The sequence below is a fragment of the Podarcis erhardii genome (genome assembly GCF_964252035.2).
Source record: "Podarcis erhardii genome assembly, chromosome: 4".
Taxonomy (NCBI): Eukaryota; Metazoa; Chordata; class Lepidosauria; order Squamata; family Lacertidae; genus Podarcis; species Podarcis erhardii.
The window spans coordinates 28,116,392-28,132,063 of record NC_138508.1 but is presented as its reverse complement, the minus strand read 5'-3'; the positions used below and the strand labels follow the sequence as shown (position 1 = coordinate 28,132,063).

The window sequence follows — 15,672 nt, the reverse complement described above, 5'->3', positions numbered from 1 at the left end:
CTTCCCTCATGGGGCTGAGCGTGAGGCAGTCCATGATGGGCCAGGATCTGCAGAACACTTTCTGAAGACATTTACTGGAGGTTAGAGTAGCAATGAAAAGGGAACTCTCTTGTTCTTGTGAGTCGCACTAAGTTCCATAAAAGCAAATCTCATGTTACCTCTAGTTGCTCTTCAGTGTTTTTCTTTAATGCCTCTTCAAATCGTTTTGCCTTGTCCTTCAGAGACTGGCTCTGAAAAGTGAGGGTGTCAACCTGGTCCTGTAATCAAGTGCAAACACAGTTGCCTGTGACGCTTTTACTTGATGCAAGACAAACCATTTAGGCGGTGGCCCTGATGCAGAGAAAGCCAGCCAGCCACAAGTCCTACTGAATTGGCGGGAATAAAATTAGTCATGACTAAGGTCACACCCACACTATACATTTAAAGTGCACTTACCACTTTAACAGTCAGGGCTTCCCCCAAAGAATCATGGGGGCTGTAGTTTGCTAAGCATGCTGAGAGTTGTTTGGAGACTCCTATCTCCCTCACAGAACTACAATTCTCAAAGAACCCTGGAAAGATGGATTGACTGTTAAACTGGGAACTGCAGCTCTGCAAGGGGAATATGGGTCTCCTAACAACTCACAGCACCCTTAACAAACTACAGCTCCCAGGATTCTTTGGGGAAAGCCATGGCTGCTAGGGTAGATCCACACCATACATTTACAGCACACCCCAGTACACATTTGAAGCATGTGACTTCCCTCAAAGACTCCACAGAACTGTGGTTTGTTAAGGGTGCTGGGAATTGTAGCTCTGTAAGGGGGAAACTATACCTCCCAGGATTTGTTGAGGGGAAGCATTGTGTGTTGGATGTGCTTTAAGTAGATCCTTTTGACAAATGATAAGGTTTTGTATTTCGAAAGTGATACTAACCTGGAGTGACAGACGTAGCTTCTCAAAATTCTCTTCCAGTTCTCTTTTTTCCAGCTCATGTGCAGACTTTAGTTCTGGGAAGGAATTAAAAAATGCCACATTGAACCATTGTGACACATCCATTACTCACAATCCTTGGGCAGTAGTGGATGGCATGGGTGGGGGCACTGCCGTTTATCTGACTGCCACCCAATCGCGACATGGATGCTTATTGGGAGGTAGAGAGGGAGGGACAAGGCAGCATTGAGAACGGCATGGTGCAAACACAACGGCAGAGCCAATTTTACACTCCCACTGGTGGGTTTGTGCCGCACTGACCTCACTGCCACCTTGCTCCTCTACCTCCCAGTACATAGTGGAAATCCGACCGACTGGAAATGAGGCCATTGGTGCTGTATCAACACACCCAATGTCAGCTACAGTCCTTCAGTCTCAGCTTCACTGCAATCCAACTGCCACATGCCTTGCTCAGCCCCGTACAATGTCCAGGCCAAGTGAAGTCCAAACTTTTTTGGCGTTTAAATACGAGACTGTGTGCTGTTCTAGTCTGAACTACAATGTGCATATATGGTCTGTCTTACTCTGTGAGTTGATGTGGCTTTGCCTCCAGGCTGATTTATTGTTTAGGCCACAACACACCATACATTTAAAGGACATTAAAGAGCCATATCTCTCCCCCCCCCCCATGGAATCTTGGGAGATACAGTTTGTTAAGGGCACTGAGAGTTGTTAGGAGACCCTTATATTCCCATTAAAGGTAAAGGGACCACTGACCATTAGGTCTAGTCGTGGATGACTCTGGGGTTGCGGCGTTCATCTCATGTGGCCAGCATGACTAAGCTGCTTCTGGAGAACGCCATTTACCTTCCCACTGGAGCGGTACCTATTTATCTATTGCACTTTGACGTGCTTTCGAACTGCTAGGTTGGCAGGAGCAGGGACCGAGCAACGGGAGCTCACCCCGTCGTGGGGATTCGAACCGCCAACCTTCTGATTGGCAAGTCCTAGGCTCTGTGGTTTAACCCACAGCGCCACCTGCGTCCCATTATATTCCTGTTACAGAGCTGCAATTCCCAGAGCACCTTGTGAAGAGCTCAAATCAGTCTGAGAATGGTAGCTTTGTGAGGGAAATAAAACCCTCCTAACAACTCTCAGTACCCCTAACAAACTACGACTCCCAGAAATCTTTGGGGAGAAGCTTTGAGTGTTTAAAGTGGTATCACAGCACTTGACATGTATGGTGTGGACGATCCAGCAGAAAGAACTAGCACGAGAATCAGGCACTGGCTCTAGCAATAGAGTGGCCAGATGTGGGGGGAAATACAGAAGACTATATATTTAAGATAGGGCTGCACAACCTCAGTCCCAGGGGGCCAAATGTGCCCCCCTGGACTTGCTCTCCACCCTCCATGACTGCTTTTGCCTGACTGGAATTGGTCCTTGAATGGGAAAGATGCCTCTTGCCTGCTTGCATGGGGGATGACAAGATGTGGATCCCTACTTTTTAAATAAAGCTATAGTAGTTACAGAAACAGCTCTTGTTATGTACAGCTGCTGCGTGAACAACTCTCAATTCACACTAAATTTAGGAGAAGTCTCTGTTGTGTGCCCATTCCAAAGGCTGCATGGCAGGGACTATGGGAAGCTCTTCTTCAACCAATTTTATTATGGATATGAGATTTTAGTTGGCCCTGTAGTAATCTATGGTTTAATAGCCCAAGGAACTGGTATGGAGAGCGTGTTAAAATTTAATAGCCCAACTAATTGCTCTGAAACAGCGACTCCATAAATAAAACCTATTCACCAATTAGCTGTTTCAGTGACAATTTCATCCACGAGAGGGGGCCCTAGGCCTGCAAGGAACTCTCACATGGTCTGAAAGCAGCATTTCAGGGGTTCCTTCACTGCAAAATATAACCCAAAACGTCTTAGACAAAGGGGCAGTGGGTGGGTGGGAATTGTTCATGAATATAGTGATAATCCAAATCCATGATAGAGATCAACTGTAAAATGCCTGCAATACGCATACATGCAGAATTTTATTTCTTTGCCGCCTTTCCACGGTTCAAACCATGCTCAAGGTGGCTTACAACATGAAAAATGTGCATAGCTGTAACGTAACAAAAGTTGTGATAAACAATAAACAAATCAATTTAAAAATGCACGACCAAACTAAACAATTTCTACATAAATCACAAGATTTAAATAAAGATACAGGGGGGAAAGCCAACAGCAACAACCCCCTGCCAACAAAACTCCCTAAACAACCCCCAGCCCTAGTGGATTACCACTTGTAAAATGTTAATATAAACCGTGGGTATGCTGCCTGAATAATGAGTAGTTTAGCAGATATTTAATCAGCAGGATTACATTTTCTCAAACACATACTCATGAATGCCAACTTCTGACTTTAATCTCCGCTTTAAAACTCCTGCTCTAGAGCTTCCTCTGCACCTGTTTTGATAGGCTGAAGTTCCCTCCTCAGTTCCTTTCATAGGGCGTCTTCCCTGCCTTTAACTCTGCCCTGTCCACCTTAAGGAGATGGCAGGTCTACTAGGCAGGGAAGGAGGCTGTTGTCACAATAAACAAACTAGTCACAAAGGCGCCTTAGCAGCTTGGCATCTTCCTTAGTCAGTGATAGTAGGGGCCATAGCTCAGTGACAACACAGAAGGTCACAGGTTCAATTTCTGGCACCAGCAATTTAAAGGGATCTGGACAGGGACTGTTGGGAGCGACTGCTACACATCTGGGCTGGAGGGGCACAGGGCAATGCAGAATCAGGAATAACAAACTGACCACAACGTAAGCAGGAAAAAATAAAATTAAACATTTAAATATCAGAGGGACTGCAGTGTTCTGACTGATAGGTTAGTGCCCAAACCATTCATAGTATGACTTCAAAGCAGGGGCGGGTTGGGACCAGAGTAATGAAGATAGTCCCACTTACTTCAATGGTGTTTACTCCAGGAAAGTGCATCTATGGAATCATAGCAAAATCTTAATTGGGGGTGGAGGGCAGGGATATGCAATGTACAGGGGAGGGGAGACTGATCAGAATGAAGCTTAATGCCTCTAGTTCACTGCAGTTAAGGCACTTAAGAGGAAGTGAACTTTCCATTTTGTATTCAAAACAGATCAGAACTTACATTATGTTTGAAAGCAAGCAACAAAAATATCTGAAAAGTTTGCAGCTGCTCAAATGCTTGTCTTCAGGAACATATAGTGTCCTGCCCCAACCTCTACATGATTGCACCCACTGTCAGGAGGGTGGCAGCACAGTGAAGCTCCCCCCCCCCCCCAGCCATAGCTGTCAACGTTTCCCTTTTTAAAAAGGGAAATTCCCTTATTCTGAATAGGATTCCTTGCAAGAAAAAGGGAAAGTTGACAGCTATGCCCATAGCATGCTCCTTTATTTTATTTGTGCACTTTCTCTTATCAGATGTGACCCAAAGCAGCTTACAGATAAAACATTAAACTATAAAGCTGCAGGAAAACAAAGGATAGAATAAAGAAAATCCCCACCCAATAGGAAATATACAATCTTGATAGCATAACAATGAGTAGATGTCAGCTGAATCCACTCAAAACACAGCAGGATCAGATAAAGCCAAGTTATAACCTGACATTGGACAGTATATGGGGGGGCTGGTTGACCCCTCTGGAGAAGGTCCTGCTCCTACTGGGCACCTGGCAAACTCCATTCAGTGATGGCACCTGGAGCAAGGACTCAACTGTTGAAGGAATGCGTACAGTATCAACATGGTCCTTAAGAACATACAATTATCCGTATCCTGCTTTGCTAAGCAGACTTCTTCACGAGTTCATATATCTAAGTCCAGGAGAACAGAGTATTACCTTGAACTTTGCGCTCATATTCATCCTGAAGCACTGCAATAGCAACTGCTTGACTGTTTTCCATCTCCATCACCGCTGCTTCCTGAGTTGTTGTAATGTCTTCCACCTGTTCAAAGAGCAAAGCAGTACAGATAAAGCTAGCGTAGATGGCTCCAAAAGGAGGTTAGACAAATTCATGGAGGGCAAGGCTAGCAAGGTCTATGAGCCATGATGTCTATATGCGATCTCTAGTTTCAGAGACAGTGTGATGGTGAATGAATACCAGATGCTGGGGAGCAACACTGCGGAAGAGCTCCTGCTTCGCCCCAGTGTGGAAGCATCTCAGGGGCACCAGAGTTTAGTTCAGAGATGGGGAACCAGAGATGGGGAACATCTCCAGATGTTGTTGGACTACAACTTCCATCTTCCCTGACCATTGGCCATGCTCTCATCAGCCCAAGAACTACTACAACATCTGGAGGAGAACACATTCCCCATCCCTAGTTTATATGCCACTTTCCCATGGTGGACCTTGCTCAAAACAGTTCTCAATAAATGTCAAAATTCAAATGCAGATTTCCCCAGTGCTATTCAGTGCCCCACCCACTTCTGCCTCTGGCCCCACCCACCCCTGGAATGTGGCCCTCAGAAGTCTGCAGAGAAGGGAATTTGGCCCTCCAGCAGAAAAAGGTTCCCCACTCCTGGTGTACGTGATGGAGGTTGATGGCAGGAGGAAGGGAAGCTACTCTAAGGGAAGCCAACAATCAAATCAGGGAGGTGCCTAGATTTGACTTTATCACACACCTGTAGTCACAGTCACTGCCAAGAGGACATGCAACTCCCAGAGCATGACTGACCTGCTCTTGGTGCTGGCTCTTGATCCTGATGAGCTGTTCTTTGTGATCCTCTTGCAATTGCTCTATTTCGGCACTGTACTGTAACTGCAGCCGCTCTTCGAGAGCACGGAGCTCCTCCTGCTGCTCCCAACCGAGCGTCCTCAACTTGCCCTCAAACTTCTTTTCCAGCTCCTCCTTCTCTTTTTGTAATTTCTCATATCTTGCTGCGTTGAGGGCTGCAGAGAGAAGAACCGTTCGTTGAGATGTGACAGAGGAGCTAGAGCAGAACCAACTTCCTGCATCTCCACTACAGAAATTCTGCTTGGCCTGAAGAATTTCAGACCCACAACACTGAACCTGGCCCATGGGCTACGTATGGTGGAGCACGAGGGTTAAGAAATGCCCTGATTTTGCCAGCTGCCCTGGGATGGCAAGGAAGGGCCCCACACTGAATTCCAGGACCCTCCTGGAGGATAACCCTTGCTGAGAGATGGGATTTGGAGGAGAAAGGGAGCACTGCATGTTGGCCATGAAGCTCAATGGGTTGCCTTGAGCAACATTCAGGTTAGTACACAGGTATGTGGGGATAGCTAAATGTGGTAAGAATTATAAAGCACTTGTGCAGTAAAAAGTTTTAGTATAACAGCTGTATAGAGAAAAAGAATCAACAGCTACATGCAAAAGCAAACAAAAGTTATTATGTTTTGAAAAGATGCCCATACTTTAACTTTAATGCAGCAAAAAAGAGAAACTGAGGCAAATGCAAGGGGGAGGAGTGAGCAGAGCAGGAAGCCAAGAGGTATGGGGGGGGGAGTTTAATACCCAATGAGTTTTGGATGTCTCGGGTCTTTCATCAGGGAGTTTCAAAGGCAGAAGTTCAATCTTTAGTTATATTTTGTTTTCTCTTCTCCCTCACATTCCCTCCAAATCTGCTCTGGGGTGGATTCTGAGGGTGCATGGAGGGCTGAAGGGGACATAATAATAATAATAATAATAATAATAATAATAATAATAATAATTTATTTGTACCCCACCCATCTGGCTGGGTTTCCCCAGCCACTCTGGGCGGCTTCCAACAAAGATTAAAAATACATTAAAATGTCACACATTAAAAACTTCCCTGAACAGGGCTGCCTTCAGATGTCTTCTAAATGTCAAGTAGTTGTTTATCTCTTTGACATCTGATGGGAGGGCATTCCACAAGGCGGGCGCCACCGAGAAGGCCCTCTGCCTGGTTCCCTGTAGCTTTGCTTCTCGCAGTGAGGGAACTGCCAGAAGGCCCTTGGCGCTGGACCTCAGCGTCCGGGCAGAATAATGAGGGTGGAGAGGAAGAGGAAGATCTGTTGCACTCGCAGAAGTCTGTTGCACCAGCAAAACCCCATGCATTTTGTTGAATTAACTAGGTGTTTTGAACTGTAGGGTTACTACTACTGAGATATGCCACTTAGCTGGATGGAGCCTTAGATTCCTACCTTTTTTTAAAAAAAGAAAACAACCACCACCCTGATCTCTCAGGTTGAAACATCAACAGGAAATTTAAAGATGGGAAAATATGAGAGAGCGGAAACAGCTGCGTTTCAGTTGTATAGGAATGCTCCAGTCCCTCTTTATCTTGTAAAGGGAAGGAGAGAGGAGGAGAGACTACAGCACAGCAGAACAATGGGGAATGCTGTCAGGAAGCATGTGAATCATTGCAGAAAGATCTCTCCTATCATCCAGGGATGGTAACTAGGGTGAAAACCTAAGAGAGTTGCACAGGTAGGGTTTAGCATGTTCTAAAAAAGTATAAATTTTTGTACAGTGCAGAATTCAGCATTCTGAGGATCTTTATCTATTGTTATGCATTTGTGTGTTTCTTAGTCCCCCTAAATTCCTGGGTCTAATGGGTGTCAGAGTTTAATCAATCCTTGGAGTATTAAGATGGGTTGCCAGATGCTGCATATAGCAAAGTGTCAAAATACAGGCCAAACCACTTTTTCTGTGCCTAAGAAATTGCCCGGGAGAAGAAGATTAGTAGGGGACAAAGACAGGGAGATGGGCTGTTAGCAAAACAAAGACTCTATGCCCGCCAGCAAATGGGGGAAGCCCATCCTTGAGCCCTGAGATATTGTACAAAAGGAGAGGAGTTGGTTTAGGATTTCAGTTTGCTGTGGCGTGATGGAAGGGAAAAGGTGTCAGTCTGTTAAACAAGGCAAGCTGGAGAGGGGAAGTCAGAGGGCAATGTGGGCTGACAGTTTGAATCAGAGCCTGCAGTAATGGGAGAAATGGGACCCTCTGGGAGTGCAATGCTTTGAGCTCCTCAGTCGTAGGCTTGGGCTGTAAATATGTGTAAATAAAGCATATATCATAAAGACACCACAACCTCCTTTGCGCTTCATTTCCAAAGGAAGCACAAACCCGGGGTAAGTGCCTGGGCCCTGGAATATCACACCGCTCAGGGTTTGGGGTGGCATGTGTACACACACACACACACACACACACACACACACACACACACAAATACACACATATATTACCAGGGCTTTTTTTGGTCACAGTATGGAGTGCTGGCACTTCCTTTTTCTGCTGTCCACAGCAGCCATTTTGTGCTTGATGTGTGAGTACCAACACAATTAAAAAAAAAAATCCAAAAAAGCATTTCATCTAACTGTTCACAGCCTAATGATCTAGGAATGGAGATATGAAGATTGGCTGCACTTGTCTGGCATCCTTTTCAATTTGGGTCTGTCATTCTTATGGCTACTGACTTGTGCAGTGATGTCAAGCAGGGAGACATAGGTTTCCCCCCTGCACCTTTTGAATTATTTTGTAAAGCATCGCTGCTCAGTGACTCTCCTGCTAAATGCATTTGGTTCACTTGTGTTCTGTTTGCTCTCTCAAACTTTTTGCAGGCTCAGTGTCAAGATGGGGCATCCTAGTAGGGCAACCACCTACATATTGTCCAAAAAGGTCCCCCTTTGCATCACCAAAAAAGGAGAGTTGCATCCAAATGACATATGCTAATTTATATGCAGAGATGCAAATTTAGAAGAAACTACAGTCGTACCTTGGAAGTCGAACGGAATCCATTCTGGAAGTCCATTTGACTTCCAAAATGTTCAAAAACCAAAGTGCAGAAGCCCCATCAGACGTTCGGGTTCCAAAAATAGTTTGCAAACCGGAACACTCACTTCCAGGTTTGCGGCATTCAGGAGTCAAAACGTTTGACTCACAAGGTGTTCGAAAACCAAGGTACAACTGTACTGGAATTTAAACAGAATGCAATACCTCACCCCCCTGGAAGGGTAGACGTTGACCAGCTAACCTATGGGCCTGCTGAATCTGCGACCTGCTCAGACATAGCTGCTGGGCCAAGCAAGGCTCACCTCTGATGCCTGGACCCTTGTTTTAAACAGTTAATACTTCTGGGAGCTGCCACTGAAATTTCCCACAATGCCCCTGACATCATGCCACTCTCGGGCATTGTGGGAAATTAAAATAGTGACTCCTGGAATTGCTGCTGCTGAACCTAGAAGCGACCCACTCTGACAGCAATTTGGACTCCTTCTTTCGAACTGTGCTGTCATTTGCCAGGTCTAAGCAAACAGAATGAATGTTGCTATCATGTCATCTGGTCTAGCATAGTCTTACTAGGCATAGCTGTCAACTTTTCCATTTTCTTGCGAGGAATCCTATTCGGAATAAGGGAATTTCCCTTATGTTATGTTAGCTATGTTAGGTCACATCCACACCAGTGCTTTTTCCCCCTGGGTGTACAAAAGCACTGGTTAAAAATATTGCACTTACTGTTACAACTTCATGGTGAGTACCAACACCTTTCTTTCTAGAAGAAAAGCACTGATCCACACCATACATTTAAAGCGCTCTTATACCACTATAACAGTCATGGCTTCCCCCAAAGAATCTTGGGAGCTGTAGTTAGTTAAGAATGCTGAGGATTGTTAGGAGTCCAATACAGTGGTACCTCAGGTTAAGTACTTAATTCATTCTGGAGGTCCGTACTTAACCTGAAACTGTTCTTAACCTGAGGTACCACTTTAGCTAATGGGGCCTCCTGCTGCTGCTGTGCTGCCGGAGCATGATTTCTGTTCTCATCCTGAAGCAAAGTTCTTAACCCGAGGTACTATTTCTGGGTTAGGGGAGTCTGTAACCTGAAGCGTATGTAACCTGAAGCATATGTAACCCAAGGTACCACTGTATTCCTCTCACAGAACCTGTTCATGCACAATATGTTCTAGATGTTTTAATTGTTTTGTGTGTGTGTTTGCCACCCATGGCTCCTTTGGGAGGAAGGGTAGTTTATAAATCTAAAAAACAAACAACAAACAAACAAATGACCCTAGTGAACAATATGTGGCAGAGGAGGAATGGAAAGCACATGAATCTCAAGATCACCACATCTTGTACATGTAATGCTAAACCATGGTTTTGTGTTCTGTTTTAACCAGGCCAGTGGCTTGCCTAATGAGCTTCATGGTTGAGTGGGGATTTGAATCTGGGTTCCTTCATTCTTAGTCAGAAACTCTAAGCATTATACCACACAAATCTTGCCCATCAACGAGAACTAATAGTATCTGCTTTGCCTGGTCATTTTCTCAAGTTTCGATTTTTAACATTTGTTTTCAGTTTCCATACTCATTTTGAATTATTTTGTAATTTTGCTGCATGACCACTTAGTGCTACCTACTATATTGCCTTCCATTGTGGCACAGAACTATCCAAATCCAAGCAAAACCCAGCTCAAACTCAGAAATGGGGATTCATCATAATTGAAACCTACTCAAGCTTTAAATTGATCCTGTAATGAAACCTGTCTTTCAACTATCATTCTAATGAGACTGGCACATGGTAGGATGTGATAATCCAAAGATACTCACTGAAGTATGCAAACCAATGACCAACACACATAGACTTTACAGAAAGAATAGATGCTACTATATTGCACATATGTAAGATTTATTTATTTTTTGCCAGTTTCTGCAAAAGCATTTCTCATGTGCAAACCATAAGTCATCCTATGCATGAATAAGGATTTTAGTGGAGCCAAAATTGGACCATCCACATACAAGAGGGAAGTATTGGCTGGCTCAGGAAAACCTCAAAGTTTGCAGAACTCTGTCTTTTTTAAAAAAACGAATGAGGAGGAGCTTCAAAACAACCCAATGAGGAATGAGTATGAGCATGGCCATGGATTGTTGACTTTCTAGGGAGAATGAAAAATGGAAGAAAGGAAATGGAACGGAGCATCTTGGAAAATGGTATGGCTGGAACTCTGAACAGGAACACTTCATCCTTCAAAATTTTGTTGCATGTCTCACTTAAAAAATAATAATGTTGAACAGAAAGCTGACCAATTTTTTCCCCATGCACAGAGACCTGGCATTCATTCCTAAATTACAGGAAACCACCCAATCTAGAATGGGAGATCTGCACACAAACCAGAATTTGTTGCTTCTAAGACACTTTTATGGCATGCAAGTGGCATGCAAGATACTTCTAGGACTCTACATTTAACTGAAAAGACAAAGTGGGTATCCAGCCTCCGTGAATGCAGACCTAAAGCTGGACATGTGATTGTTCCATGTTTAAAGAAGGAAACAAAGCCTCATGTAGAAATGAAGCCCTTCCAACTCCTATCATTTAAATATCTGCGCATCGTGATTACCCTAGAGCCAGCTCATAGTTTTCACATTTAAGGTCACCAAATAAGTGCAGCATGCCTACCATCTGTAGTTCTGCATCTGTCACGTTCAAGAAAATAATATGCAAATGGTTATAAACATGAAATTAAGTATGCAAGCAACCCCCTGGATGATGTTACATGTTTGGTGTGCCTTTCGTTATTGAACGAGATGCTTTATCGCTACTTCGTAGAATGGAAAGGTAACTACAGCCACCAACCAGCCCAGCAGTTGACTCTGCAATTTAAATATTTGCTAGCTGCCAATGCCAGACTGTTCAATACAACCCTGCTCAAGAGCTTAATGAAGTGGAGAGAATTAAAACTCTCAGCCAAGAACAAATGCATGACTCCAAAAGCGCCCATGAAAAGCTCAACAGCTACAGGAAACCCCACCAGTGACCAGCGCAGCTATCACGAGAGTGCCAAGATATTCTTTTATTTCCATGGAAGTTTCACTTTTGACTTACAGGCTGGGTGTGATTTTCATAGGAAATGACATTTACTGGATGGAGAAGCGGCTGCAGGTTAAATAGCAGCACTTGCTGTCACAATGTTTTCCCAGCACTAAGCTGATGCTATTTCCCTCTGCGTCCGACCTACGGGTGAAGGCCAATCAAAGTGCATTTCTGTTTTTAATGGGAGGAAATGAAAATGCCATCAGTGGAATGTCACTTCTGTCCCCATTGAATGGAAGAGTGGCAATGGGGAAGCCCAAACGGCAGGTGAGCTTCTGCATCCAAGCCCTTTCTCCTCAAAAGGAGCAACCACAGTGATTCTTCCACAGTTTATCAGCCCAAGTGAAGCTTCATTCATTCATTTGACTCTGTAAGTGGGATTGTTATGGGCCAGTTCTTTCATTTGGCTGAGTGTAAAAATATGTAAAAATATTAGGTTGCAGCCAACTAACTTTACTCTGAGTAAATCCATTTAAATGAATGACCATGACTAACTTATGCCCATTAATTTCAATGGGCCTACTCTGAGTAAAATGTAGTTGATGATGATGAGTTTTTAAATTAACTATCTGCCCTTCACCTCCGGGCTAGTGTATCCCATTTCACCACTGCTGCCTGCCCTCTACTGCTGGCAGAAAAGCAGTAACTCTCACACTCAAAGATCTTACAAGATTCCAGGACATTTCATTGTTGCCGGTGCCACTTCTCCGCTAGTGGTGGAGGCTGAGGGTGCCACCGCAGGGGTTTCTGCCACCTGAGGCAATGGCTTCATTCTGCCTAATGGCTGGGTCAGCCCTGCTTTACCATAAGGTCCTAGGACGGGTTATATGAGCTATTGCCTGACCATGCTGGGTAGTGTTTCTGGGCCTGACATGTTCCAAATTCCTAGGTAACGAAGCTTGTAAGTAACTACGCCATTTGTGACTCTTGTAACTTATCAATCTAAGGGTGACCTGAGCTTCATACCCAGTCTCTATGGCAGGGACAGAATGCAATTCAAAAGCAGGCAATGTAGATTTACACGTTGCCATCTGCAAATAGTAAAGATAATGGATGATGAGTTCCACTGTGTATAGTTATGAACCTGTCTCTGCAACAACAAAGAGGTGAAATTATTGTTCCCCTGACAAGCCATAAAAACCTGCAATGAGCTTAAGGCGATGCCTTATTAGATCCACAGAGATTGCCTAGCATGACAGGAAGAAGAAATAAACCATTTTACCAAACATCTGTAAGCAGAAAAGGACATTTTAAAGATTGCTTATTTAATGTCCTACTTACCAACTTCATCTTTGATGTTTGCAAGCTCTGCTGAGAGCTCTTTTTCCTTCACAAGGGCGCTTTCGTTCTGTTAAAACAAAGAGCAGAGCAAGAATGAACAAAGTTCCCACCTAAGAGTTTGCACACCTTTATTTACAAAACCTCATGCAGTGAACTGCTTAATTCTATTGTCAACGGTTATTGAAGGTGCTTTAAAAAACAGCATATGCACAACCATAATTTTGAACTGTAATATTACACTCACAAAGTTTTCTTTTGGACAGTGTGCTCAAAGGCTCATTTGTCATGGCTTCCATGTAACACCATCCTATGAATGTTTACTTGGGAGAATGTCAACTGTGTCCCTAGTGAATGAGTTTAGAACTGCAGTTGTAGGTATGGATTTTGCCCCACTCTTTCTGGGCAGAGGGCCACACCTGAATGCTCTGTGTCTGAGCATTTGTTTGTTTGTTTGTTTGTTTTGCCTGGAGCTTTCCCTGCAAAAACCTGCTCTTTAAAGCTGAATCAGAGCAAACATCAATTCTGGTTTTCTGCAGATCGAAGCATTATGCCTGACTTAAATGGCATTTCTGTAACTGAAAGATGTATAGGCTAGAAGAGACTGGTATTATCATCTAATCCTCAAACTGGAGCATTTCCAAAATAGGAAAACTGGAGCCAGCAGCTCATTTTATTGTGTTTGAGTCCATCAACTCATTTGCTTGTGCTCTACTCCACAAAATACAATATTCAGCATATACAAAACATCATTTGTTTGCATGTTGATTATGTCCATAGCACACATAAATGACTTGCAATGCACACTGCATAGTAGTACAACTAGGCATCCATAAAATAATACACACACTCAAAATTGTATATGTTTGTTCTTTTCACTATTTATATATTTCAGAACAGAGAACTTCAAATGACGGGAGAGATTAGACACATAAAACACATTTGTCTCGACCATACTGTTAGAACGTAATGATTTTAGTGGGTGATGTTTCACAAGAGAGGTATGAATCACCAGAAGATGCTGAAAGAGAACCCACCAGAGTGTGATTTAGTATAATAGATACCAGGAGCATCACCACAAAAGAGACCCACTGTTGTATATTGCACTGCTATTCCTTGTCTTGTGAAGGATGGAAGAAAGAGCTGTACCATGATGGGCGAGGTCACCACTGATTAGAAGAAGAAAAAGATCAGGAAACTTTAAAGACATCTGTGGGTAAGAAAGCAGCAATGCCTTTTCAAGTTACGACTAGAAGAAGCACAATAAAAAAGCAGTGAAAAAGAATCAGTCAATGCGTTGGCAATGCATAAAGAGAGGATGTTGGAATATTTGGAAATTTAGATGTTGTGTCACATCCTATTGGAAAATGTGGGGTCCGGTCACGGATAGGATTTAGAAATACTGTGTTAGATGCTGACATCTGGGAAATGATGGTGGCCGGTGATGACTCTGCATCCATTAGTCAAAGAGTGGCAGCATATTGCCAACTATGAACTATAGGAATGACTCAATGGCCAAGTTCTTAAGGAGGAATGAAAGCCTAATAACTCTGTCAGTGGCAGTATTTAGTTAATGAACATGTAATTTATGAGAAGCGTTTACTCAGAAGTAAGACTCACTGTGTTCAGTGGGCTTGCTCCCAAATAAGGGTGCTTAGGATTGCAGTCTTAGGGTCTTAGGGTCTTTCTGAATAGACTGTATAAATGGAATTCAGAAAACAGTTTGGGTGGGTGGAGGGAGGCAGCGGAGGAGGAGAAAAAGTTAAGATGGTCTTCTTCCTTGCACCAACATCACACTGGAGTCTGTGAGCTGCCTTAAGTGAAAAAGGAAAATGCTGTCTGGGGTGGTGAAGGTACTAAAGCCACGTTTGAAGCTCATTAAACTGGCAACAGCCATTTTGGAAGACCCAAAATTCAGAAAACAGCATTCACCAATACAAAGTGATAAGCTATGATAAGCTATGAGAATGGCATAACAGTACAGTTTAGTGGTATAAAACTGGTAAGAAAATAAGAGTATTAAAGTGTAAGATTATAAAAATAAGATAATAATTAAGTAGAAGTAGTAAATATTTAAAGAACCAGAAGGGGAAGTTGAGGGGGCGTTTTCTTTTTCACTTATATGACAAATGTTATATTGTGTTGTTTGATTGAATATAAAACTGTAAAAAACCAGTAAAATCTTTTCAAAAAAGAAATTCACAGTTATCTTAGTTCAGCCTTGTGTTCCAGAACTTGTTTATCTGGGATTGCTGACTCACTGATGTTATCTTGAATAAGCAATGCTACCTTGACAGAGGCAAAGAATCTCAGACTGCTGTTAGTTTCACTCACTTCATCAGGCTCCTGTGTATCCCAGGAACAACCATACTACTATTATTCATTCAGTTATGAAAACATTCATGTCAAAACTTTATTATACCTTGCTCAGGCCCTATGGTTAAAACCTGGTTATTTAAATCACCATTTGCCAACCTGGTGACTTCCAGATGTTTTGGACTAGGGACATGCTGGCTGGTGCTGATCGGAGTTGTAGTCTAAAACATCTGGACTGCACCAAGTTGGTGAAGGCAAAAAGAGTCAATCATTTCTTGCTAAGTGTCTGCATACTGAACAAGGACTCAAAGGACGGGTTTTAACCTTGGCTCTATTTAGGGTGAATTAATAACG

At 43.3% G+C, this 15,672-nt stretch overlaps 1 protein-coding gene across 3 annotated transcripts in view; it reads right to left on the bottom strand.

Annotated features, from left to right (window-relative positions):
- The window catches only part of MTUS2 (microtubule associated scaffold protein 2), a 305,328-nt gene that overhangs the window by 8,239 nt on the left and 281,417 nt on the right, over nt 1-15,672 (bottom strand). For all 3 annotated transcript variants that reach the window (XM_081860085.1, XM_081860086.1, XM_081860084.1), the window contains 5 exons: nt 13,006-13,072; nt 5,608-5,822; nt 4,772-4,877; nt 916-989; nt 159-257 (listed from right to left, as the gene is read on the bottom strand). In XM_081860085.1, the coding sequence (XP_081716211.1) occupies nt 159-257; nt 916-989; nt 4,772-4,877; nt 5,608-5,822; nt 13,006-13,072 (561 nt within the window). The remainder of the gene's footprint in view (nt 1-158; nt 258-915; nt 990-4,771; nt 4,878-5,607; nt 5,823-13,005; nt 13,073-15,672) is intronic.